This window comes from Pseudopipra pipra, chromosome 7, assembly GCF_036250125.1.
Source record: "Pseudopipra pipra isolate bDixPip1 chromosome 7, bDixPip1.hap1, whole genome shotgun sequence".
NCBI classification, from domain to species: domain Eukaryota; kingdom Metazoa; phylum Chordata; class Aves; order Passeriformes; family Pipridae; genus Pseudopipra; species Pseudopipra pipra.
This window is the reverse complement of record NC_087555.1, coordinates 2,948,633-2,973,684: the sequence shown is the minus strand read 5'-3', so window position 1 is coordinate 2,973,684 and position 25,052 is coordinate 2,948,633. Positions and strand designations below refer to the sequence as shown.

Below are 25,052 nucleotides of genomic sequence, written 5' to 3'. Positions count from 1 at the left end.
AGGGAGGAATGGGATGTAGGCTTGGCCCCCAGTTGGCATCCCAGCTGTTGATCCAGCTCCATGGGGTATCCCATACCTCCTGTTAAAGGCTTTCTGGAAGCCCCCAAGATCCATCTATTTGTAATTTAATCTTCAAATGACATAGAAACTATGTAATCCAAACTCCATGGCGCAGGGAATGTTTTCCAAGGAAAGCTATGTTCAGGATGACATCCCTCCAGATGCCTTGATTTAACCAGCCCCTGTAACATCCCCAGTTCTGTTCCAGCATCTGCCCCGTGCTCACAAGGATCAGGCACTTCCAAGCTGGTGGAAACGCTTTTCATCCCAGAGAAAACAATCAGAGAATCCCAGAATATCCTGAGCTGGGAGGGATCCACAGGGATCACCTGGTCCAGTTCCTGGCCCTGCACAGGACACCCCAACAATCCCACCATGTCCAGATGCTCCTTGAGTGTCCACTGCCCTGCGGAGGCTGTTCAGTGCCCCCCCCACCCTCTGGGGGAAGAACCTTTTCCTTGGCTGGATGGACACCACAGTTGGGAGCCTAAAAGCATCAATCCCATGGGAAATCCCAGCCAAGGTCGCCCTGCGCTGGTTCAGAGTGGAATGATGCATATCCACCCTGTTTCCACGGCATTTTAAAGGCTCCTGCTGGGAAGCACAAACCTGCAGCAGTTCCCAGCAGCTCCCCTCAGCGTTACAGAACTCTGAGAGCACAAATAACCTTTAGCTGCCCTGGTTTTTGTCTTTGGACAGCACAAAACGATGGGATTTATGTTTACCTGCACCTCTTGGCCTCTCTGGATGCACAGCCACGTCCAAAAAGGGAAGAAGGTTCCCAGCAATGGGAACAATAAAACTTCCTGGCCTTGTTTGCCTTGGCACAACAGCTTTTCACTGACATCTTTGCATCCTTCACGGGCTATGAGGCACGAAATATTTGGGGTTATCAGTGAGCTGAAAGTTGATGGATCCAACCCAAAGTTCACTGAACACCCAGCAAGAACAACTCCCAGCAAGAGGGACCAGACACTGGCTTGGGCTGCTGGGCTCAGAATAGCTCTCAACTGTCTGATTGCACCGACTGGGGGCTGTTTGAGTGAGGGGTCACTTGGACAGACACCCTGGGGGGTGTCACAAAGGTCACGGAGATGCTGCAGGGGCAGGGAAAGAGCCTTTGGAGGAAAGCACAGATGGAATCATAGAATAACTTAGGTTGGAAAAGATCTTTGAGATCATTGAGTCCAGCCCAGCACTGCCAAGTCCAACAGGTCCAAGCCAACCCTCCTCCAGGCTGGTCACCCACTGAGGCAAAGAACCTCTGCTTTGATGCCCAGAGAAGCTGTGGCTGCCCTGGAAGTGTCCAAGGCCAGGCTGGACAGGGCTTGGAGCAACCTGGGCTAGTGGAAGGTGTCCCTGCCCACAGCAAGGGGGTGAAACTGGGTCATCGTTAAGGTCTCTTCCAACCCAAACCAGTCTGGGATTCTGGGATGCTTTAGCTTTAAGGAAGTTTGCAATAATGGAGGTTGGAAATTTAAGGAACTGATATCAGAGGGAAGTCAGGACAACTGGAAACTTCTGCTTTCCTGGATAGTATTTATAGGATTTATTGGTTGCTTTGAGGAAGGTAAAGACTTGAACACCTTCAGACAACAGAAAGTCTTACAACATATTCATTATAAAGCCAAATTCCTTTCCAGCTCAAGAAGTACCTGGAGGTGGCAAATGCCATGGGCAGGGACACCTCCCACTAGCCCAGGTTGCTCCAGCCTGGTCTTGGACACTTCCAGGGATGGGGCAGCTGCAGTTTCTCTGGGAATTCCATCCCAGCCTCTCCCCACCCTCTCAAGGGAGAATTCCTTCCCAATATCCCATCTAACCCTGCCCTCTGGCAGCAGGAAGCCATTCCCCCTTGTCCTGTCCCTCCAGACCTTTGTAAAAAGTCCTTGTAGGAAGAGATGATCAAATGGATAAAACTTCCAGCAGCTGCTCCCACAGATACAAAAAAGCTCCATAGTCCAAATTTTCCAAAATAAATACTTTTTGGTAAAAACTGCCTTTTGTGGGAAATGAAACAAAGGATGCCCCTATTAATACATTCCGACTGCAAACAAAAACAGGCTCAGAAAGGCCAGAAACACCCACAAAACAATCCCCCCATTCCCTGTGCCTCCTAAACCTTCCAACGGGCACCGTGAGCTCCCAGTGCTCCCAACACCACTACATGGGGCTAAACACACTCAGGGCTCTTAAAACCAGTTCTTAATTTAACTTCCAGTTTCTGGAGGCATTTTACCAGCCTTCCACTCTCATTTTCTCTGAGGAAAAGCAGCCCCTGGCTTGGAAAGATGTTCAAATAAAGGGATGTTGCCAAATTATTAAAATTAAAGGCAAGTGCTGAGTTGGCCGAGCTGGAACTCATGGCTGGGAACCAGTTTCCAAAATTCCCTCAGCAGCTTGCAGAGGACTGCAAGGATCACCTCAGCCTGGGAAGTTTGGAAAGCTCATGGAAAGCCTGGGGGGAGCCATAAATCAGTGACAATGTTGTCCCACTCTATCTTATCCATCGTGCCTTTATTTGTCTCCCTGACCCGGGTCAAGGAATCCCAGGATGGTTTGGGTTGGAAGAGACCTTAAGGACCATCTTAAGGACCTTAAGGACCCCCTGCCATGGGACACCTTCCACTAGTCCAGGTTACTCTGAGCCCTTTCCTACGTGGTTAGGATTTTCCAGGACCTTTTTGGGATGAAGATGTGATGGCACATGTGGATTCCTGGCCAGGCACAGCCAGGCTGGAGGGTTTTCTGCTGGGAAGATCTGTCATTCCTGTTACAAACACCAGATGCTGGGAAAACAGAGAGCCCTTTCCTGTAAACAACAGCACATTTTGTTTGGCTTGGGAGCACCAGCAACAAAACCCCCCAAAAAAGTGGGGAAGGGTGGAAAACGGAACAAGGGGGGAAGTGCTGGACGCAGAGGGAAATGGAGGCAGGAGAATGACTCCCCAGGGCCACTGTGGGTTTGGGGGCTGCAGGTTGGGGTTGGAAAGGACCTTAAAGCCCATCCAGTGCCACCCCCTGCCACAGGCAGGGACACTTCCCACTATCCCAGGTTGCTCCAAGCCTTATCCAGCCTGGCCTTGGACACTTCCAGGGATGGGGCAGCCACAACTGTTTCCTTCTTCTTTTTTCTTCCACCACCTTTTCCTTCTTTTTCTTTTCCACCATTTTCTTCTTCTTTCCCCTCCACAACCTTTTTCCTTCTTCTTCTTCTTCTTCCAGGGATCAAAGACCTCCTTTGGGAGGGAAGACATGAAGGAGCTGATGGGGAATGCCAACAAGTCAAATAATGAGGGGTTTGCCCAGCAGTGGGAATAATGGATCCTACTTGCTTGGAATTGCTTGGACACTGCCTGAGATTTGGTGAGTTCTCAAAGCCCAGAGCAAATATTTGAGCATCACATGGTGCAAGAGGAGATCTTTTCTCTTCCTTAAAGGCTCCTGAACGTGCTAAAAAGGAAAATGTTGCAGTGACAGGCTCAGAGGTGAGTCTGTCACAGCTGCAATTCACTGGGAGGTGACCAGAATTTCCAGCTCCTCTGCCCTGGAGGGATAACTGAGGGAACAGGTGGATAACATGCAACTCCTGTCAACAATTCCATATTGCTTGTCCTGGGATTGGCAGCTCAGACACACAGGCCTTTCCCAGGTGAGGAAAGGCCTCGTGGTGCATCCTGTGATGCACCACGAGGTACCCAGTTGGGGTGGCCTGGGGGGAGATGCCCAGAGAGCCAGGAGGCTCCTGCTCCACGGCAGAGGAATTTCAAGGCTGGATTGGGAAAATTTAGGATTAGGGCTTGTTTAGCTTTGTTTTTCACCACCAGAATTCCAAACCATTGGATGGTTTTCTTCCAGCTGGGGAGAAACTCTGGTTTTGCCTTCAGAGGGAATGCTGGCACCAGAGCAGACAAACACTTCCCAAATGGGAAAAGCAGGAATCCTAAAGAAGGGACTGTGCCCTGGACTGGGGGCACCTACAGGGACAAAATCCACCTGCTAATCCTTGGGAAGAACAGAGCAACCAGCAGGAACTCCTGCAGCGGAAGCTTGGAGGGAGTTTTCCACTGAAAATGCTGCAAAAACAAAAGCTAAGTTATAAAAATCCAAATATTTTGAGGAATTCCATCTGTTTTCATGCCAGGAGACACTGAGGAGCTGCATTTCCAGAGCTACTAAGGAGGCAGGAGCAGGAATGAGAGGTTTGAAGAGCCCCTTTCGAGGGAGCAGGTGGAAAGTTTTCAGGATCTCCTGAAAAATCAGGGAACTCAGGATCTCCCGGGGTGGCAAGGCAGGAGCTAGCACTGGAGCATTCCCTGTTCTCCGGCCCCCTCCAGTGGCTACAGAACACGGAGAGGAGGCAGCCACAGCCTCCAAAGCCGGCAGGATCCAGGCTGTCCCAAATCCAGAGCCATCTCCTGAAGCAAAGAATTAGGCCCAAAGCCAAGCTCTTGCACTGCAACATCTTTATTCGGCTCCACGTGGATCCAGACCCACCACAGGGCTGATTTTTTTCCCCTGGGAAAAGCCAACAAACCACTGATTGGCACTTCTGAAGTGGAATTCTGTCCCCTCTGTTCCCTCCTGGTGTTTTGCTCCCTGGAAGACAAAAAGCTAAAAAGGTGCTGCACCTTTTCGGGGTAAAAAGGGCTTTGTTACTCGACTTCGGGGAGTGAAAAACAAGCAGCAAAGCCCAAAGAAACCCACCCAAAACAACCCAAAAATTGCTTCAACTCAACGGACGCTCTTCCTCCACCTTTTGTAAAATTGTCAAACAGCAGGAAATCTTTGGGTCCCAGCTCCCAGCATTCCATGGCCTGGAAATTTTCCCTGAGCCATAAAGACAAGAGGAAAGCCCACAGGAAAAAAAAGGCATCATTGGATCTGCCTGGTTTATTTCAGATCTGCTTTGGTTCTGTTTATATGGCTTGAAAATACACAAATGCCTAAAATATTATTAGAATATACCTAAATATTATTAGAATATGACTAATTAATATTTACATCAGAATGCCTAAATATTATTCAGATTTTATATTGGAAGGCTCTCGTTTCCTGGGTTTAAAAGCACAGGGACAGCCAGAGGATGGAGGTTTGGGCCCCACAGGACACTGAGGTCCAATAATTATCATTAATTTATTTTCAGATTCAGTATTATCTCTCTACAAGGAAAATTCCAGCTCTCTTGTGTATTAAACCACTTGGCAAAGCCGGGTTTAAGTAGGCTGGGTTTAAGCAGCAACCAATGTCCACAGGGATAAGAAAAGTCTGGCACTTGCAGCTTAATACTGAATTGCCCCTAAGCTGGACCCATTTGAAGCCAAAAGCGAGACCATCCAGGTTTTAACAGACCTTTCCCAGGCACATTCCCTCAGTTAAGATGGAAGCTGGATGGATGATCCAGGCAAATCGTGTCCTGCACTTCAAAGTTCTGATTCTGCCCATGGCCAAGGGATTGATGAACTCCAAGTTTGGGCTGGGAGAAGCATCCCTTGACCTGAAGAAATCCATGGTCAGGGGAACCCTTGGGATTGACTTCAGAATTAATACTGTACCAGGCTTAGCTTTAATTATACTGGAGTTACAGCAGGCAGCAAATTCACTAAATTCCCCCCATTTCCTGGGGGGAATTCCCACTGGGGCACTTCACCATAGCTCATAGCACCAAGAGCTTGGACAAGGCTCTCGGGGCCAGGGTGGGGTTGCTGGGGTGTCCTGAGCAGGGCCAGGAGCTGCACTGGATGGTCCTTGGGGATCCAACTCCAGAGATTCTGGGCTTCTGTGATTCCCTCTCCCCACACCTTCACTCAGGAGCGCCCAGTTTGCAAAGCAACTCAAAATCTTGGGGTAAAAGCCACCCCAAAAAAAGCTTCCATGGCTTTGCCCCAACACAACCCACCCCGACTGCCGCCCCTCCGCACCAGAGCTCCCGGAGCACGGCCATCCCGTGCTCCTGCAAAACATTAGGGATCCCCCAGCAAGGTGCCAAGAGGCTTTTACAACCTGTTTGCATCTCCCAGGCATGTTAACACCTCCATAAAGTGAGCACACGACTCGCAGGCACCGGGAAAACCGAAACCAGCTGCTCCGAAACCAGCTGGAAAGGGAACGGGGAAAAGCTGCTGCCTCCTCACCTGCTCACAGCTCCACATCCGTCCCATCTCACCCAGGGAGGGCTTGGGAATATCCTTGGCTTTTGCCACCTTAAGCTAAAATCAGGATGGAAGGGGCAGCTGGGTCTTCCACGTCATGGAATTGAAATAACAGGAAATAATCAGGGATTGGGTTTTTCCTGCCCTCCATTTATTTGTGGCTCTGGATAGAGAACATTTGTCAAGGCCTGTGGGGTAAATCCATAGGGATGGGGCTTGGAGCAACCTGGGCTAGTGGAAGGTGTCCCTGCCCATGGCAGGGATTGGGAATGAGATGAGCTGTAAGGTTCCTTCCAACCCAACCCAGTCTGGGCTTTGATGATCTTTAAAGCCCCATCTGGAGAAACCCCTTTGCCCACTGGATGAGCATGGGAAGAACATCTGGCAGAGTAAAACTGTCCAAAAAATCACCTTCTAACACAGGGACCAGAAAGGACCTGAAGCAGTGAAGTAAAAGCAAGTAGCAACTATCACCTGAGCTTTTTCCCAAGATCCCAAGGGACCATCATCTCTGCCCTCCTAACGCTGGGATTTTGGCAGGGATTCCTTTACACTGACCCTGAGCCTTTAAGGAGCTGACCCTGAGATCCTGAGGAAGGCTGTTGGCTCCCTGGAGATGACACTTTCCTGGGAGCTTGTGGCATGAAGAGGCACTGGGAATCAAAGGAGTCCAGGCACAGAATCTCCCAATTTGAGTCTCCCAACTCAAGCCAAAAAGCCCTTTCTTCTCCCTTTTCCACAAACAAAACAGAGCTGGAAGGCAGATCCAGGAGGGCTTTCCCTGACCATGCCACGGGATCAGGAGTCAAAGGGAGGTGGGAACTCCTGGTTTTCTGTGCCACCAGAAGAGGACAGAGGAAAACACCCCCAATTTTACTCACAAACTTCACACAGGAGGAAAATGCCAAGTACTGGTGGCAGAGAGAGGCTTCCTTGTATCCTATAGGAAGAGGAAAGGCTCCAGCAGGGAGAGCCAGGAGTGCGGAACAGAGGAGTGACAGAGTTCCACTCGTGCCAGCAGCTCCAGGATATATTGTATTTACTCAGGGAACACCCGCACACCTCGGTCAGGCTCATTCCCAGCAAAACCCTGGGGAAACGAGGGACACATAGAACCACTGCCCCTTAAATCCGGAAGGGCAAAAAAATCCCAGGAGCAGGGAATGATGTGCACTCCGTGGGGAAAGGGTTGGGATCGGCACCTGGCTTCTGCAAACTGAGCAAACCAAACCATCCAGGGAAGCAGCCAGCTGTCCTTTAAGTGTGTTCATGGAGTAAAAATTGTTTAATGGGGTCTGGGATTGGAAGGATATGGATGAGATCCAGGCGGGATTTGCCGAGGGTTCTCCGGACAGTGATGCGGCACAGGGACAGGAGGCTCCGGGGGCGGCCTGCAAGGAAAAACATGGAACCACTGAGGGACAGGGAGAACTGCACAAATCCTCCCCCTGAGGAAGCCAAACCTTCCAAGCAAGGATTTGGAGCAATGACAGCTCCACATTGGATGGGGTGGGGACCATGGAGCTCACCCCTGCAGGAGAGGGGCCAGGAGAGCACTGCCAAGGCACACCAGCACCCCAGGGAATGGCTGGAGCCGTGTCAGGGAGGGTTGGATATCAGGAGAAGGTTCTGGAAGGCACTGAACAGGCTCCCCAGGGTGGTGGTGCCAGAGCTCCAGGAGTGTTTGGACAACACCCTCAGGGACAGGGTGGGATTGTTGGGGTGTCTCAGGCAGGGACAGCAGTTGGACTGGATGGTCCCAGTGGGGCCCTCCCAGCTCAGGATATTCCATGATTCTACTTGGATCATTCTAAAAATACATGGACACTATTTTTGCTGGGAAACCAGAGCATGGAAGGGCAGCTCAGGCCTTATCCCAGCTTTCTTCTGAGGGCTTGGGAGCTCCTGGAGAGCTCTTCCAGCACAGGGACAACAGGATGGTGGTGTCCATGTTCATTCAGGCTCTGGACCTCCAAGGCACCACTCTGTTATCCTCCCTGCTCCACCTGAGGAGTCCCACTTGCCTCCTAAACCCGGGCTTAACCAAAACCATCCGCTCCAGCCTAGCTGAGACTGTGCTCAGCAAAAATCCAGGCAGGTTTAAAAACCAGGCCCATATAAAGCTGAGGAACTTGGGGATGGGGGCTGGATCCCACAGCCTGGATCAGGCTCTGAGGATACCCTCAGGCGATGGGAAAGAGCTGAGAAAGAGGGAAAAGGTGGATTTACAGACAGAGATTGGGCTGCTGAAGGACTCGGGAGGGAAAACAGCACATGAAGGTACAAAATGCAACAGCGAAAAAACAGGGAGTCGTTTTTGGGGTGGTGAAGTCACTGATGTCGAGTCTAACACCTTGTTGGATCCCAGTTGTCTTTTTGGAGTGTTGGAATTGCTGAAGACTCTTGAACAGGCTCCAAATACACCTACTTGTGTGGGTCTTCAGAACTGCTGAAAGCCCACAAACAGACCCCAAAGGCACCTTCAGGTACAAAATGCAACAGGAGAAAACACAGGGAGTCGTTTTTGGGGTGGAGAAATCACTGATGTTGAGTTTAACACCTTGTTGGAGCCCAGTTGTGGTTTGGATGTGTTAGAACTGCTGAAGGTCCTTGAACAGGCCCCAAAGGCACCTTCACCTCATGAAGGCACAAAATGCAACGGAAGAAACAGGGAGCTGATTTTGGGGTGGAGAAATCAGTGATGTTGAGTTTAACACCTTGCTGGAGCCTAGTTGCGGTTCTGATGTGTTAGAATTGCTGAAGGCCCAAAAGAGGCCAGGAACACCCACCCCACCACTTCACTTCCAAAGAACCCCCCCAAAGCCTTCTCCCGACTCCAGAGCGCCGCTCCAGGAACTCCACCCCCACTTACCCCTGGCCTCTTTGAACACCTCCAGAGCCTCAGGGTTGACTTTGACCCTTCCTGTGGATTCCATTCCCAAGGCCTCCACCTTGACCAGGCTGAGATCTGCCCCAAAGTCCACGAGGAGCCGGACGAAGGCGGCGTCGCAGCCGTGGCGCAGGACGGCGTCCAGCACGCACACCGGGGAGCCCCTGGAGAAGCCCTGCAGGTTGATGGGCCCACAGCAGTTGAAATCCGGGTTGGCTCCGGCCCGGAGCAGCAGCTGGAAGCACTGGAGGTTGTGGTAGGCAGCACTGATGTACAGGGGGCACACCACCAGCGTGGTGAGGGGCCGCGGGGAGTGGCCCCCGGAAGGTGGGTGGTGGTTCACATCCACATCCGCGCCGTACCTGCAGGGGCACAGGGAACTCAGGAGGGCTGGGAACACCCAGGGGATTCCCACATGGAGAAGGAGAACCCTGCCTGTCTTTGGCACCTCTGTGTCCCACCAGCCATGAACTGTCACCCTCAGGTGGGTCTGGAGGGGCTTCGGATTAGGGACAACACGTCCAGCGTGGGCGGATCTTCCAGAAGCAAAGCTGGTTTTCCCAGGATTTGGAAAGACGAAGAGCAGCTGGGAAACATCTTTCCTTGCCCTCCTGTACGTGGTTTGCATGGCCAGGTTTTGGTAGTGGGCGGGGCTCCAGGGGTGGTTTTTCCAGAAGCTTTTCCATATCCAGCAGAGGCAATTCCAGCTCCAGGATGAACCTGCCATGGGCCAAGGCAGAGCCCATCAGGAATGAGAGTAATGCCTCTGGGATAACAGATTTAAGAAGGAAAAAAGTAGTTGGAAGATGAAATTGGAGCAGTTCCTGAAGGTCTGACCCCATGGAATGTGACCCACATTGGGGTAGTTCCTGAGGGACTGACACAATGGAAGGACCTGGAGTAGTTCCTGAAGGACTGACCCCATGGAAGAGTGACCCATACTGGAGCAGTTCCTGAAGGACTGACCCCATGGAAGAGTGACCCACACTGGAGCAGTTCCTGAAGGACTGACCCCATGGAAGGACTTGGAGCAGTTCCTGAAGGACTGACCCCATGGAAGAGTGACCCACACTGGAGCAGTTCCTGAAGGACTGACCCCATGGAAGGACTTGGAGCAGTTCCTGAAGGACTGACCCCATGGAAGAGTTGAGACACTAATTCCATCTCCTTCCCACACAGCTTGGATGGGAAGAAGGAGGAAGCCACCCCAATCCCTAAGGAATGGCTGGTTTTAACCACTGCAGATCAAGCAAAGCTCTGTCCCTTCTCCCCACAGGGGGATAAAAGGTTCCCTCACCCACCAATTCCCCTTCCAAAATTGCAAACTGGGTGCTCAGAGATCCTTCTGTCTTCCTAGACAGCATTATATTCCTTGTAGGAGCTGAGAAAAATAAGGACAATCCCAGGGGACAAATCCTGCCTCAGAACAAGGCCAGTTCTTGCTGAAACCAGGAAATCTTTAACCAAATCCTTCAATGCTGAGGGTGGAAAGAGTCTCAAGCACACCCAGAACCAGGGATGAGAGAACAAGAGTTGCAAATGGCACAAGGGTGGATTTTCCTCTTCAAATCACATTCCAGGAGCATTTGGATGAAGTGCCACTTCTATAGGGAGACCTCCTGAGCAGGGAGCAGCTATTCCTTCATTTCAGTCCTTTTTTCCCCAAAAATTCTCAGAGGAAAGCCTCAGTTCTGATTAAAACCCCAAGTTCTACTTTGTCAGAGTCAGACAGGCACCTGAAGCATCAGGGGGATGTGTCAGCTCTCCTTTTCCCCTGTTTTAACCTGGAAAAAGGATCCTCTCATCCTTGCTGGATCAGCCACTGCAACCCATCCCACTGCAAGTCGGGAGGGAAGCCACCTCTCCTCGAAATATTTCCACCAGCTGCCTTCTGAAACGGATCACCATCCCAGAGATGTGTGGATTTACTATTAATGGATACAATTCCACCTCCTCCTTGGTTCAGGAATGCTCAGGGGTCCCGACTGTGCTATAGCATGATTTTAAACCCAGGATTAACCAGGTGAGGTTTAGACAACCTGAGCAGGTTGTCTCTCTGGGGCCGAAAGATTTCCTTATATCCCAGGAAAAGTGTCTTCCCCATTGCATTCCCCCTGCCAGATCCAAACCCTCGGAGAGGGTTTGAACTAAGTAACTCCATGGATCTGTGAAATCCCTGCTCAGGGATATTTGACATTTTGGGCAATCTGACAATTTGGTATTAACTGAGCAGCCCTGGGAGAGACATTCCCGAATAAAAAGGGACTGGACAAACTCCAGTTCATTTTTAAGTCTGAAAGTTTTCCAAAAATCTTGCCTTTAATATTGCTGGCAAGGTATCCCGAGGAGCAGACACATAAATCAAGGCCCCAGCTCTCCCTGGGCTGCTGAAATCCCATTTGCTACATTCCAGCCTGCCTGGGTGGATCAGGGGAGGTTTTTGGGAATCAACAAGCACGTGGCACTGGGGACATCCTGCTCTCAGCTTCCCAGGAAAGGAGCAAGGAGGGGGGATTCTGTCCTATTTTGCCTCCTTGCCAGCTTCCTGAAAGCTGCACTCGGATGAAAACTCACTCCCCCACATGCAAAGAAGGGAAGAAAACCCTCAAGGGTTTGGAATTTTCTCTATCCTGATCCTTTGTTTGTTATTTTCCAGCATTTGAGGTCATAGAAGGGATTCCTTGATTTGGACTCTGTGTGAATCCAAGGAAATTTTCCCCTCTTTTCCTATTTCTCTGTATTTTCCCCTGGTGATCTCTCATTATTTGGCATCAAGGCAGTTGTCCAGTACGATCCCTTGGACAAAAATCTTCCCATTTAAAAGCAGGAATAATCAGGAAATGCCACAGAAAAAGCAACCCAGGTTCCCACAACCTACACCTTGATCCCACTCGCTGTTGGTGCTGCTGAGGGAGCTTCCAGAGGGACAGGAGGTCACCCATCACCACATGAGGTTCTTCAGGGGATCCACCTCCCTCTGGAATTCAACTGGGAGTCGGGAGCTGGATCCTGTGGAAGATTTGGATGTGACTGAACAGTGGATGCCCAGAACTAGAGACTCCTCTCGTGGGCTTTGATGAGGACAACAGGTATGGAAGTCACACCACAGGACACAGATCTGCTGCCAGCAGGGAATACAAGGATCTCCATTTGGGATCTCTCCACCCTCTCTCCTCCTCTCCATGTCTTTATCAGCTCCACCAGGCATGTGGAGGCTGAGAAAAGATCCCAAGGGAAGAAGAGAAAGGAGAAGAGCCACCCCTGTGAAGGTCACAGCTCCCTGTCTCAAACACTGCCAAGGCCACAGAATGAACTTTCCCTAAAATCAGCCACCACAGGGGAATTTGGGATAAGCACAGAAAGGAGGAATTTGTGACAGGAAGGTGCCAATTCCAGGCCTGGTCAGGGAATCCAGAGAAAAATTCCCACCGTGGCAAATGGTGGGAGAGGAAGCAACTGCTCACAATGTATCACCCCAAATTATGGGAATACCTGTGACCACCCCCTGGATACCTGAAACTTGGACTGTCCAAAAGTGGTACCCTCAGAATGACTCCAAACCAGGGGGAAGCCCAGGGGGAAGAAGGCCCAGTGGGACACTGCTGGATACAGGTGAGGATGATCTCCTGCTTCCCTCTCTCCTTCCCCCCCAAGCTCTTTTCTGCTGCTTTCCATCTCCCTCCCCCACATTTATTGCTCCGTGAAATCCCTGTTGTGGATTCGGCAGGGGGCCCAAAATCACCACATCTGCTCCCACACCTTGATTTGGGCAGAGGCACCTCTTGATAACCACACCATGACAACCCCTGTCCCTCCCCTAGTCCATCCCTGAGCTCCCACCGCATGATTTCCTGGAGGATTTCGGCCCCATAACCACCCCTGTCCCCTCCAGGCTGTCCCCAGCTCCCACCTGATGAGCTCCTGCAGGATGTCACCCCTGTCCCCTCCAGGCTGTCCCCAGCTCCCACCTGATGAGCTCCTGCAGGATGTCACCCCTGTCCCCTCCAGGCTGTCCCCAGCTCCCACCTGATGAGCTCCTGCAGGATGTCACCCCTGTCCCCTCCAGGCTGTCCCCAGCTCCCACCTGATGAGCTCCTGCAGGATGTCTGCCCGTCCCACTCTGGCCGCGTGGTACACGGGAGTGCTGCGGTGGTGCCGGCTGCCGTTGGGATCAGCCCCCGCTTCCAGCAGGATCTTGGCACACTCCAGGTGCCCGTTGACCACGGCTACATAGAGGGCCGTCTGTCCCTTGACGTCCACCAGGTCGATCTCGGCCCCTTTCTGCAGCAGGAAGTCCACGCAGGGCCCGTGGCCGGCGGTGGCCGCGATGCGCAGGGGGGTGCAGGGCAGCCACCCGCAGCACCACACCGACTTCTCGTTGATCCGGCTGCACCACGGGGAAAAACAGGGCTCAGAGAAGCCTTCCAGCTCCCAAAGAGGATGCTGAAACAGCCCAAACTGCCCCCTGGCAGATGGGCACCGCCCAGGTTCCCCAGGGCAGTGATGGTGGTCCCAAGGCTGTCCCATTTGGACAATGCCCTCAGGGACAGGGTGGGATTGTTGGGGTGGCCGGGGCAGGGCTAGGGTTTGGGTTTGGTGATCCCTTCCAGCTCAGGATATTCCTCGATTTTTGGCAGTTTTTAGCAGCCCTAAGAAGTTCCTGTCAATAACCTGAGAGGTGCTGCATGGAGACACAGCCGGGAACAGTGCCTGGAATCCGGGCTTTCTCCCAGCTCTGCCCCAAAATTCAGTCAAAGTCATCAATAAAGAATATAAAATACTGCCCTACTCCCTTCTGACAGGAATATATCCCACATTGCTGTGGCTGCCCCACCCCTGGAAGTGTTCAAGGCCAGGTTGGACCAACCTGGGATAGTGGAAGGTGTCCCCGCCCTTGGAAGAGGATGAGCTTTAGGGTCCCTCCCAACCCAAACCAGTTCATGTGATTCCATGACTCCATGAAATCAGCAGTGACCAAGCTGGGGATCACAACCATTTAATTCAAGCTGCTCCAAAGGATGCAGAAAGTCATCAAAGCAGCAGAGAAATGGCAACAGGACACAGGAGAAAGGGAGAAATGTATGGAAAATGTAGGGATGCAGCTGTATCACAGCATCAGCAACATCCACGCTCAGCCAGGGACCACGGGATGACACAATCACCAATCCAGGGAAACTCAGTTTGGGAGGTGCGGCCATCCTAAGTAGGCCATCCAACCCTTGTTGGATGGCTGGTTGGGGAAAGGGCCTTTCCCAATTTACTGAAGGAGATGGCTCTGGAAGAGGAGCAGTATAAACCTCCCCCATCAAGCCCTGAGCTGTCAAGTCTTAAAATCAAAGTGCTCCCTTTATCCTTGGAGATTTGGGGAACTCCAGATCTACCCCCACAATCACAGGCACCCCTTTCCTGTTCCCTCCATCCCCTGTGTGATGGTGCTGTGGGTCCAGCCCTCCTCTTCCTGTCAAACTGTGCTTTTTCATGCAAAAAAACCTCAGGCCAAGGGTCCAAAGAGCCCCAGCTGTCCAGATGGCAGAAAGAGGGTTTGGCTCATTCTCCTTTTTTGCTGAATTGACATTTTTTGGAGGGCCAGGACACATTTAGCCCTCTAAGCAGTTTTCTCCACGGTGCAGGAAAATTAATTAACTATCCCAGGGTTAGCACTGGGTAGAGTTTGTAACATGGGGTGTTTCGGGTTTACAGCTGATTGTAATCCCTTTTGTATGTTTTTCCCCATTATCCATGGGCTCCTGTTTTCATGGGATCCCATTCCCACCCTGATCTGAAAAGAGTTTGTGCACAGCCACCAAGCTCTGGTGTGAGATCTGTGTCCTGGGAGCCCAGGGGGGATGACCTGGGGGGGGTGAATGGAGCATCCTCCCACCCTGACCCCTCTCACACAAAAACCCTCATCCCTGGAAGTGTTCAAGGCCAGGTTGGAGGGAGGTGGAGTTTAGTGAGAGGTCCCTGCCCATGGCAGGGGGTGAGACTGGATGAGCTTTAAGGTACCTCCTGACCCAAGCCACTCTATGAAAACCAGGGTGAGATGGGGGGCCCTAAAGGTGCAGGCTGTGGGGACAGCGAGCAGAGTACCCTTGGAGACACCTCTCCCAAAAAAACAGGGTGATTTGGGGGTTCCCAAAAGGCACAGGCTGTGGGGATGGTGAGTGGAGCATCATCCCACCCTGACACCTCTCCCATGAAAACCCTCATCCCTGGAAGTGTCCAAGGCCGGGTTGGAGCAACCTGGACTAGTGGAAGGTGTCCCTGCCCATGGCAGGGGGTGGGATGGGATGAGCTTTAAGGTCCCTTCCAACGCAGCCCACCCTGCGAACGCCGGGGTGCGATGGGGGTCCCCAAAAGGCGCAGGGACGCAGCATCGCTGCTGCCGCGGGACCTCGCTGTGCCTCCCGAGGGTCTCCCTGCCCTCCTCCCCGGCAGCTCCCCGGGCAGCTCTCCTCACCTCTGGAAGCTCTCGTCCTGCAGCAGGCTCCGCAGGGTGGGCAGGTCCCCCACGAAGGCGGCGTCGTGCAGCCGGGTGTCCTCGCAGTGCTCCAGGGGGTGGTCGCAGAACTGCTCCCGCAGCCATTCCTTCAGGTTCCGACCTGCGCTGGAGGGAGACACGGCGGGGAGCCGGGATGAGGCCCGGGGGGAGCCGGGATGAGCCCCGGAGGGAGCCGGGATGAGCCCCGCTTGTGTCCCCCGGCACAGCCCCCGAGCCCCCCTGCCCACGGTACCTGCCCGGGGCGGGCGGGGGGTCCCCGCCCTCCGCCATCTCTTCCCGCCGGCCCCGCTCGCCCTCTCTCCCTCCCTCCCACCCCGTCTCCCTCCCTCCCTTCCCGGCCTGATTGGCGCCCGGCCGCTTCCTGCCTGGGCGTTAAGGTGGATTTTCCCGGCGCTCCGGGGCAGCTCCCGAGCCTTTCCTCCTTCAGCGGGAGGAGCCGGCCGCGAGCGCCTCAGCATCCCTCGGGCGCCTGTTTTCCTCCGGGAATTGCGGCTCCTGCTTCCAGCGGCGCTCCCAGGAGCAGCTTGGGGGGGAAGACCCTTTCCTGATCTCCAGCCCGACCGTCCCCTGGCGCAGCTCCGGCCGTGCCCGCGGGTCCTGTCCTTGTCACGCAGGGGTCGGAGCTGCCCCCCGTGGGACCCCGTGGGGTCTCCGCTCCCTTCTCCAGCTGAACAATCCAAGTACCCTCAGCCGCTCCTCATCTGGCTTCTCCAGACCCTTCACCACCTTCACGGCCTTTCCTTGGACACTCTGATAGCCTTATATCCTCCTTATTGCCCTGGCACTGAGCGTTTAAAACACGCCCTCGGTGCTGAGTGCCCGGGATTGAGTGCCCGGTGCCAGCGGGGAATGCTGGGGCTGGTTCGAATCCATTCCCTTTGCCCGCTGGAACATCAAAAGCGGAGTGGGATGGACGGGAATTTCAGAAACCACCTTCCCCTGCCTGCAGCCCTTATGCCGTTAGATGAGGCAAAACTAAGGCCGGGAATTCCTTCCTTGGTTTCCAACCCCACTTTACAGCTCTCTCCCCCTCCACGTCCACTCCAGCTGCCACGCACATCCCATGTCGCTCTGACAGCACAAGACAGACTAGAGCAGCTTTCCAACTCCTGCATCCCTGACAGATTTAATGGGAATAGGTTTAATGGGAATAGATTTAATGAGAATGGATTTAATGAGCTCCTCCCTCTGCTAAGTGTGCCCAGCAACGGGGGGCTCATCCAGAGGAAAACACATGTTTGTCCATGGGCTTTTTATTTCCTTCTGAGCTGACTCTTCTCTTCTCCCACAGGGAAAGTGTGGACAGGGAAGAAAGGGGAGCAGAGGACACAGCAGTGTTTACTTGCATTATGGTTGTTGTCCCTGTGGACAAAGCAGAGCCCCAGAGAGGAATAAAGTGATGGATAAACAGGGCAGACGAAGTTGGGATCGCTCATGGTTTGAGGTTCCTTCAGCTCTACAGCAAATGCCTCTGTTCAACCACTGTCTCCTCTCCCATCCCCATGGTTATAAGTATTTATGTTCTTGCAGACATGCTGCAATGCAGGCAGAAGGTTCTTACATACCGTATCCCACTGTATTTTCCAGCAGTTTATCTCCTGAGCCAGGCTTTTTTCCCTCTCTCTTTTTTTCCCTCATTAAATTCTCGTGAAAATCAGCCTATCCCAAGTTGTCCTTATGAGTTCTTGTACCGGGGCGATGGGAAGGGAGTGACTGTGCTGTCTCAGCCTCCAGCTCTGGAATTCCATGGGTGTTTAGGAGAAATCCCATGGAGAAATACACTAAACTGCCAATCTCCATGGCCAAGATGGGAAGGCAGAACTTTTGCAAACAGGTCAGCACTTGGCCAAGACCTTGGAAGTGCTTTTTCCAAGTCTGGAGAAATCATTTTGTCCAGCACACCTCACTGCTCCCACCAGATCCATCTCTCCCAAGCTGAGGGCACAGCCTGTGCTCCAGGAGGTTAGACTAGATGACCTCCTGAGGTTCCCTTCAGCCTGAGTTATTCCATCATCATCATCATCATAATAATAATAATCAGCCAGTGCTTCCTGGAACTGGGACAGTGGGGAGGTGCATGGACCATTTCCAAAGGGAGCTGCTGCTTGTTTGAGGTCCCCCAGTGCCACCAGACAGTGGATCCAGAGGAACTGGGTCCTGCTGGCTCCCTGTCCTGAAGGACATTGCTTCCAGAACCCTTCCCTTGCCACTCCCACCCCCAGAAGGGAGAAGCAGCCAGGGAAGGTGGGCTCACCGTGTCCCCCCTTCCCTCCATTCCAGCAGCGTGTTGTCCATGGGTGGCCTTTTGGGCTGATCCCACCCCGCCTGGAAATTGGAGCCTCCAGGAGGAGGAGGAGCAGGCTTCCAGGATCTAAAATTAGCCACTTATCCAGCACAGCCAACACACACTGACTTGCCCCTCAGGCAGGACCTTTCCTCCACTTCCAAACCCTGAAGTGATAGAAAGAAACAAGGAAAGGAGGAAAGGAAGAGAAAAAGGAGGAAAGGAAGAGGAGGGAAGGAGGGAAAGAGGGAAGGAAGGAGGGAAGGAAGGAGGGAAGGAAGGAAGGAGGGGGGGAAGGAAGGAAGGAGGGAGGGAAGGAAGGAAGGAGGGAGGGAAGGAAGGAAGGAGGGAGGGAAGGAAGGAAGAAAAGAGAGGGGAGGTTCAGAGAGGTTCGGAGAGGGAGAGAAGATGGAGAGGAGAGGGATAGGAGAGGGAGAGGAGAGAAAAAGGACTCCTGATGCTCCAGAGGAGCCCTCAGCCACCCCTCCACCTTCCCTCACCTTCCCCACTGCCCTTCCTAAGCAGACACATTCTCCCACTTCCCACCCTCTCCCAATAGTGCTCCTCATTCTCCAGACAAAACAAGGAGTTCTCCCAGCCTGCTCCTACAATCAGGCTGCTGGATCCCACCTGGCACCCCTGAGCCCAGAGAGGATCCAGCCCATCCTCCAAGGCACCGCCAGAGAGTCCCTTCCCCACAGCACCTGGACATATTCCCTGCTCCCTGCTCCTGGCTCCACAGCCCTCCTCCCTTCCCATCTCCCATGCCACACTGGAACATGGCTGAGGGGTGAACTCCTGTTCATCCACGGCTTTTACTCCCTAGAATGAAGGCAGTGGTTGCATTTAGTGCCAGACTGAGAAGGAAATGTGGCTTCTTCTCCCTAGTTCCTGGATAAACAAGGACATCTTGGGAGTCTCACTGCCAAGTGATTGAAAAGGACAATTATTTACACCCGGTGCTAAAACCAGTGGTTAGTCCCCCCACCACTACTCTTTTCCAGAGGCACCAACACCTTCTAAATCCCTCAAGGTTCCTCCCAGACCTGCCAGGCAGCAGAAAAAAAAAGCTGTGACAGAGTTCCAGTCACGGGAAAGGAAGAAAGAAAGGAAGGAAGGGGGGGGGAAAAATGCCGTGACCAGAACTGTAATTCACACTTAGCTCAGTCCATAAAACTTCTCCCTCCCTGGATCTAAGCCAGGGGCTTGGATTTTTAGTGAACTCTGAAGTGAAGTTGCCCTGGTGATAAATACATCTGGGGGGAAAGAGGGAGGGGGGAAATCCTTCATCCCCCGTTTTTAGCACAGCTCAGGGGTTTTCTGGGGAATTTGTGTGGTGGACATGAGGACACACATTCAGAGGAAAACAGGGATGAGAGACGGGAGGAGGATTTAATTGCAGCATCCAGGCCTGTCTTTAGGGCTGTAACCACGGAGATGACAACAGGAAGGTTCCTTGCAGTGCAGGGAGTTAACTATGCTGCAAATGTGCCTTGATGGGCCTAAACAGGAGTGTCTGGAGGAAAAAAAGGCAGGACTGAGGAGTTTTAACCTTCCAGCAGGTGTCCAGGTCTTTGCTCCTTCAATCCTGACCACGAGACTGTGGAGTGGAAATTACACCGTAACACCCCAGGAACCACCGGGAGAAACACAGGTCATGGAATTGTAGAATCATGGAATAAACACAGGTCATGGAATTGTAGAATCATGGAATATCCTGAGCTGCAAGGGACCCATAAGGACCATCCAGTCCGACTCCTGGCCCTGCCCAGGACACCCCAGCAATCCCACCCTGTCCCTGAGAGTGTTGCCCAAACATTCCTTGAGCTCAGGCAGCCTTGGGGCCGTGACCTGTTCAGTGCCCCTCCACCCTCGGGGGCAATAAAACCAGGAGCCTGGATCTGGATGGTCATGGATGGGGGATGCCAGCCCCAACACGATCCCAAAGGAAAGTTTACAGTGGCTTCACCATGTTTTGTGGAAAAATGGACAAAACCCCCAAGTATTTCCTACTGCCTGTGCCCAAACAGGGGTGGGTCACACACCTCTGATCCTTGGATTCTTCCTGGGTGGTATGCTAAGCCTTGACCATTGGATGCCAACTGAGAAGGAGACAGGACAATGATTGGCCTACACATCCCTTTCATATCTCCCAGGAAGATTATGGAATCACTTGAGAGAGAGCAGGGTTCCATGGGATCACCCGAGGGAGCAGGGTTCCATGGGATCACCTCAGAGGGAGCAGGGTTCCATGGGATCACCTGAGAGAGTGCAGGGTTCCTTGGGATCACCCGAGGGAGCAGGGTTCCATAGGATCACCTCAGAGAGAGCAGGGTTCCATGGGATCACCCGAGGGAGCAGGGTTCCATGGGATCACCTCAGAGAGAGCAGGGTTCCATGGGATCACCCGAGGGAGCAGGGTTCCTTGGGATCACCCGAGGGAGCGGGGTTCCTTGGGATCACCTGAGAGAGTGCAGAGTTCCATGTTTCTTTCCCATTCTTTTCCCATCATTTATTTCTGTGGAGGCCATGAAAGGCTCTGGCTTTAGAAATCCTTCCTCCTCCCCTCTGTTCTACCCTGGAGCACGAAGAACCCAAATCCAGTACTCCAGTCTCTCCATGTCTCCATCACGAGAGAGGATTCAGCCTGGACCTTGGCCACAGGTCCCCAGCTCATGGATCATGTGTGGTTGAAGGGATTTTCTCCCCTGGGGCATCACCAACCGACAGTTTGAGGCACCATCTCCAGCTTGAGGCAGGGCAGGAAAACACCCATGGAGTTTTTATCACCGCTTTCCCAGAGAAACAGCCACCTGGAGCCTTCCTCTGATGGCAGACGTGGGAATACCAAAGGAGAAACAGGCACCTCCTTTACCTCAGTCAACAAACCAAACACCTCCCTGCAGGCAGGTTAGAAAACAACATCCAGTCTGCTGAGGACAACTTTCCATCCAGGGCAAAAAGTCGCCCAGGAATGAGTCACCCAGGAATGTTTCAGTCCAACCTCCCCCACTCCCACCAGGGGATGTGCAGACAAAAGGGGTTTATTTGTATTTTTAGTAATTTTTTGTTCCCTTCCTCAGAAAATATTCAGATTTGGATGGGAAAACAAAACTGGAAAGAGTTTCCCCCCCCCTTTGTTTTTGCCCTTTGGAGAACTTCTTTCAGCACCTGCGTGGGATTGTCAGAAGAAAACTCGAGGAAAAGCAAGAAGGGGAAAAAAGAAAGAGCTGGGGAGGAGAAAAGCCCATTTCCAACATACACAGCAGTTGGATGATCCTTGTGGGTCCTTTCCAACTCAGAATACTCTGTGATTCCATGTCCCTCACTCTTCCCATGAGGCCACCTCATCCCACTTCATCCTTCCCTGTAGCTGAGCACCTTGAACATGGAAGCTCCTGAGAAAAAATGTCAAATCCAAGGCAACACCAACGCTCTCTGAGACCCCATTCCCCCTCCTCAGTGGGAAGAAGGAGATTTCCTACCCCCGTGTCCTGGAAAGCAGAGCCAGAGGTGCTGGAAAAGGCACTCGGCTCCCATTCCAAAACACACCGAGGGCTTCCAGTAGAAGCTTTGGAATTGCGACTGGGAAGGCCAAAATGAAAGAACTAAACAGATGAGTTGGTTTTAATCTGATGCTTTGGAAAATCCCTTCCAGAATGGGAATTACAGGCCAGGAGAGACCTGATTTCCCAACACTTTATTGCTGCCATGACACATCCTCTGCCTGGTGGCTGGAGGTCTTTCAGGCAAGGAAAGTGGTTTATTCTGGGAATGTTCAGTGCCAGGCCCAAAAGGAACAGGACTCACCATGAACCCCTGGCGTTGGAATGCATCCAAATTTTCTGCATCTTTCCAAATTTTCTGAATCCATCCATCCTCGCTGCACCTCAGGGTCCCAAACCAGTGTTTGTCTCCTGAAACACAGAGAGGAAACAGTGAAGATTTCACAGGAATCATGGAATTGTTTGGGCTGGAAGGGGCCTTCAAGGATCATCCATTCCCACCCATCAAACAGTGAAGATTTCATAGAAATCATGGAATGATTTGGGCTGGAAGGGGCCTTCAAGGATCATCCATTCCCACCCATCAAACAGTGAAGATTTCATAGAAATCATGGAATGATTTGGGCTGGAAGGGGCCTTCAAGGATCATCCATTCCCACCCACCAAGACATTCCAGGCAGTCCAGCCCCATGCCCAGGGGTGCAGCTCCCAGGGACTTGGGACTGCTGTCTCACTGAGGCCCAGTTTGGTGTCACCAGCAATGAGTAATGAGGCCAGAAAGCAGAGCTGATGCCCAAAGGCTCAGCAGGGCTGAAAGGCTCCTCTGCTCCCCCCTGGCAGCGCCTGCACCTCCCCATTCCTTCAGAGGACATTCCTTTGGGAATGCCCCACCTGCTGCATCCAGCCAGGAGCAGGCACTGGGAGCTCCCTGGTGTTGGACATTTCTGGAGAGAGCACGTTGCAAAGGCAGGGGTTCTGTCAGAAGGTAGAAACCTCCCTGACCTGAGCAGCAAGGACAAGAGGAAAATAGGAGCCTGCTCCATAATATGCTCCCATAAACAGGTGGATTAACCCAGCTCTCCAGGCTGTATCTGCCTTGCAAGTGCTTGACTTTCCCACCTTAACACTGGGCTCGTTTTCCTAAATTCCCTGGAAAGGCAGCCGGCTGTGCAGTAAGAGGAGCCCGGTGTTGAGTGAGTGCAGCACTTCCCGGCTGCCCCAGCGTTCCTGCTCAGGCACAAGGGGCTCTTTATGGAGCTCTCCGGGCACGCAGGACCTGCAGCAGCAGAGAAAAATAAACATCCTGCTCTTGGAAGTGCCTCCCGCAATTTCATTAAGCTCCCAAGGAGCCGGATGTGTATTTATTGAATTGAGCCTTCAGAGAAGCAAAAAGGGGGAAAAGAAGCCCCTGGGCAGTTCCAGGGAACGGGGGATTTAAGGGAACTAAACAAAGCCAAGAATACCTCCCCCCGCTACTCAAACCCCAGTGCTAAAAAAAAAAGACCCTCAAAGCCGTGATTTCCCTGGACACGCCGCGGGTTTGGAACAATTACCCGGAGAAAGGTGTCTTTGGGAAGGAGGCACGCAGGAATGCCGAGCGGGTTTCCAGGCAGCGGCATTCCTGCCTGTTTTACAGCGGGCTCTGCGCTCCGAGGTGGGGTGTGAACATAAAACACTCGCCCAGTTGTTTTCCCGACTCCTGGCCCGGCTCCCACTGGCGGTGGCAGAGCTAATTAAGGAGTGACAATTAACTCTCCACTCCACACGTTCAACCACCTCCCTCTGCTCCCGGGGAAGGGGGTTCTGCTTCAAGGGATTTGGGAAAGATCATTTTTCTCTGCTTATTTTGCCTCTTTTGCTAAGTGGAAGCGGCTCCAGAGTTGTTTAAAATGGCTCAGGTACCAAATATCAGCTCCCAGGCTTGTGGCTCCCTGAGGTCATGGCCTCCCCATCCCTGGAAGTGTCCAAGGACTGGGCTTGGAGCAACCTGGGACAGTGGGAGGTGTCCCTGCAAATGGGATGAGCTTTAAGGTCCCTTCCAATGCAAACAATTCCACAATTCTATGAAAAAACAACCCTGAGTGTTGTGCTGGTCCTTCTTCCAGCCCCTCCTACCAGTGATGCTTTAAACAAGTGACCCAAATTTCCTCTTTCTCCACTCAAAACTAGGTCATGGAGTGGGGATATGTCAGAAATGTCCTCCTGCTGTGCTTGAGAGACACAGCAGGTAAAATCTGAGGGACAGAGAGATGTTTGATTTGTGCCCAGCACAGCAACAGAGCAATAAAACCCCATCAGAGGGCTTTTAATGCTGCTATGAAGGGGCAATTTTGGCTTTGAGAATCATGGAATGCTTTGGGTTGGAAGGGAATATTTTGCTTTTAGCTTGTGGCCCTACTGGGAAAGAAGAAAAGGCGAAAGGGATGAATGAGATGAAACCCAAAAGGTACCAGATCAGGGGTGTAGTAGATTCTGTGGCTGGGGTTTGCTAGCGGGTGAGCTACAGAGGTGGCTTCTGTGAGAAGCTGCCAGTAGCTTGCCCTGTCCCGTGGAGCCAATACCAGCTGGCTCCAGGAGGGGCTTCCTGCCGCTGGCCAAGGGTCAGCCCATCAGGAGTGACAGTAACGCCTCTGGGATAACATATTTAGGAACAGAACGTTGTGGCACAGAGAGAATTCCAGCCAGGGAGGAGTGGAGTGAGGACACAGGAACAGCAATGTAGGCCCCAAGGTCAGTGCAGAAGGAGGGGCAAAATATATATTGCTTTAGTCCTCTTATTTTGGTTCTCTTGGTATTTTTTTTTTTCTTTTCCCTTGTGGGGGGAAGCTTTTGCTGTGGTGTTGGGGACTTAGCAGGGAGCCAAGCTTGAAACCACCGCAGTCGGACTGGCAATTTCTGCATAGGGCTGAAAAAAGCAAACAAGAGCCCTTTCCCTCAGGAAAGAAAGCCTACAACCTTTGGGTTTCAGGTGCAATTGGTGGGCCAGACTGGGCACTCCATGGGCAGTAAGAGCTTTCTGTGGTGGCACCTTTTTTCTGAGAGGAATCTTCATCCGAGTTCAATTTTGGGAGTCGGACTGGCAATTTCAGCACAGGGCTCCGAAAAGCCAACAACAGCCCTTTCCCACAGGAAAAAAAGCCTTTACCTTCTGGTTTTCTGGTGCAGTTGGTGGGCCAGCCTGGGCACTCCACGAGCAGCAAGAGCTTTCTGTGGTGGCACCTTTTGTCTGGGAGGAATCTTTGTCCGGGTTCAGTTTTGAGAGTGGGACTGGCAATTTTAGCGCAGGACTGAAAAAAGGGAACAAGAGCCCTTTCCCACAAGAAAGAAAGCCTGTAACCTTTGGCTGTTAGTTGCAGTTGGTGGTCCAGCCCGGGCACCCCATGGGCAGCAAGAGCTCTCTGTCCTGGAACTGTTTTCTGGGAGGAATCTTAGTCCATGTTCAATTTTGGGAGTTGGACTGAAAATTTAAGCACAGGGCTCAAAAAAGAGAACAACAGCCCTTTTCCCCAGGAAAGAAAGCCTACAACCTTTGGGTTTCAAGTGCAGTTGGTGGGCCAGCCCAGGCACTCCATGGGCAGCAAGAGCTTTCTGTCCTGGCACCTTTTATCTGGGAGGAATCTTCGTCCATGTTCAGTTTTGGGAGTCTTACTGGCCTTCC

General features: G+C 52.5%; 1 protein-coding gene across 5 annotated transcripts; it reads right to left on the bottom strand.

Annotated features, from left to right (window-relative positions):
* Positions 1-1,660: 1,660 nt before the first annotated feature.
* ASB1 (ankyrin repeat and SOCS box containing 1) lies at positions 1,661-25,048 on the bottom strand. Of its 5 annotated transcripts, none has more exons than XR_010431807.1 (7): positions 22,514-22,803; positions 21,699-21,805; positions 15,563-15,704; positions 13,187-13,489; positions 9,085-9,464; positions 6,195-7,603; positions 1,661-4,659 (listed from the first exon to the last, which is right to left on the bottom strand). XR_010431807.1 is itself a non-coding variant. In XM_064660233.1 (7 exons), exons 3-7 carry the CDS (start codon positions 21,764-21,766, stop codon positions 7,470-7,472), a joined length of 1,032 nt encoding a protein of 343 aa, XP_064516303.1. In that variant the 5' UTR covers positions 21,767-21,805; positions 22,514-22,670; positions 24,540-25,048; the 3' UTR covers positions 1,661-7,469. The 5 variants fall into 5 exon arrangements, 4 of the variants coding, with proteins under 4 accessions (XP_064516303.1, XP_064516305.1, XP_064516301.1 ...); XM_064660233.1 differs by adding an exon at positions 24,540-25,048 and having other exon boundaries at positions 1,661-7,603; positions 15,563-15,709; positions 22,514-22,670; XM_064660235.1 differs by adding an exon at positions 24,540-24,801 and having other exon boundaries at positions 1,661-7,603; positions 22,514-22,670.
* Between the last annotated feature and the right edge of the window lie 4 nt (positions 25,049-25,052).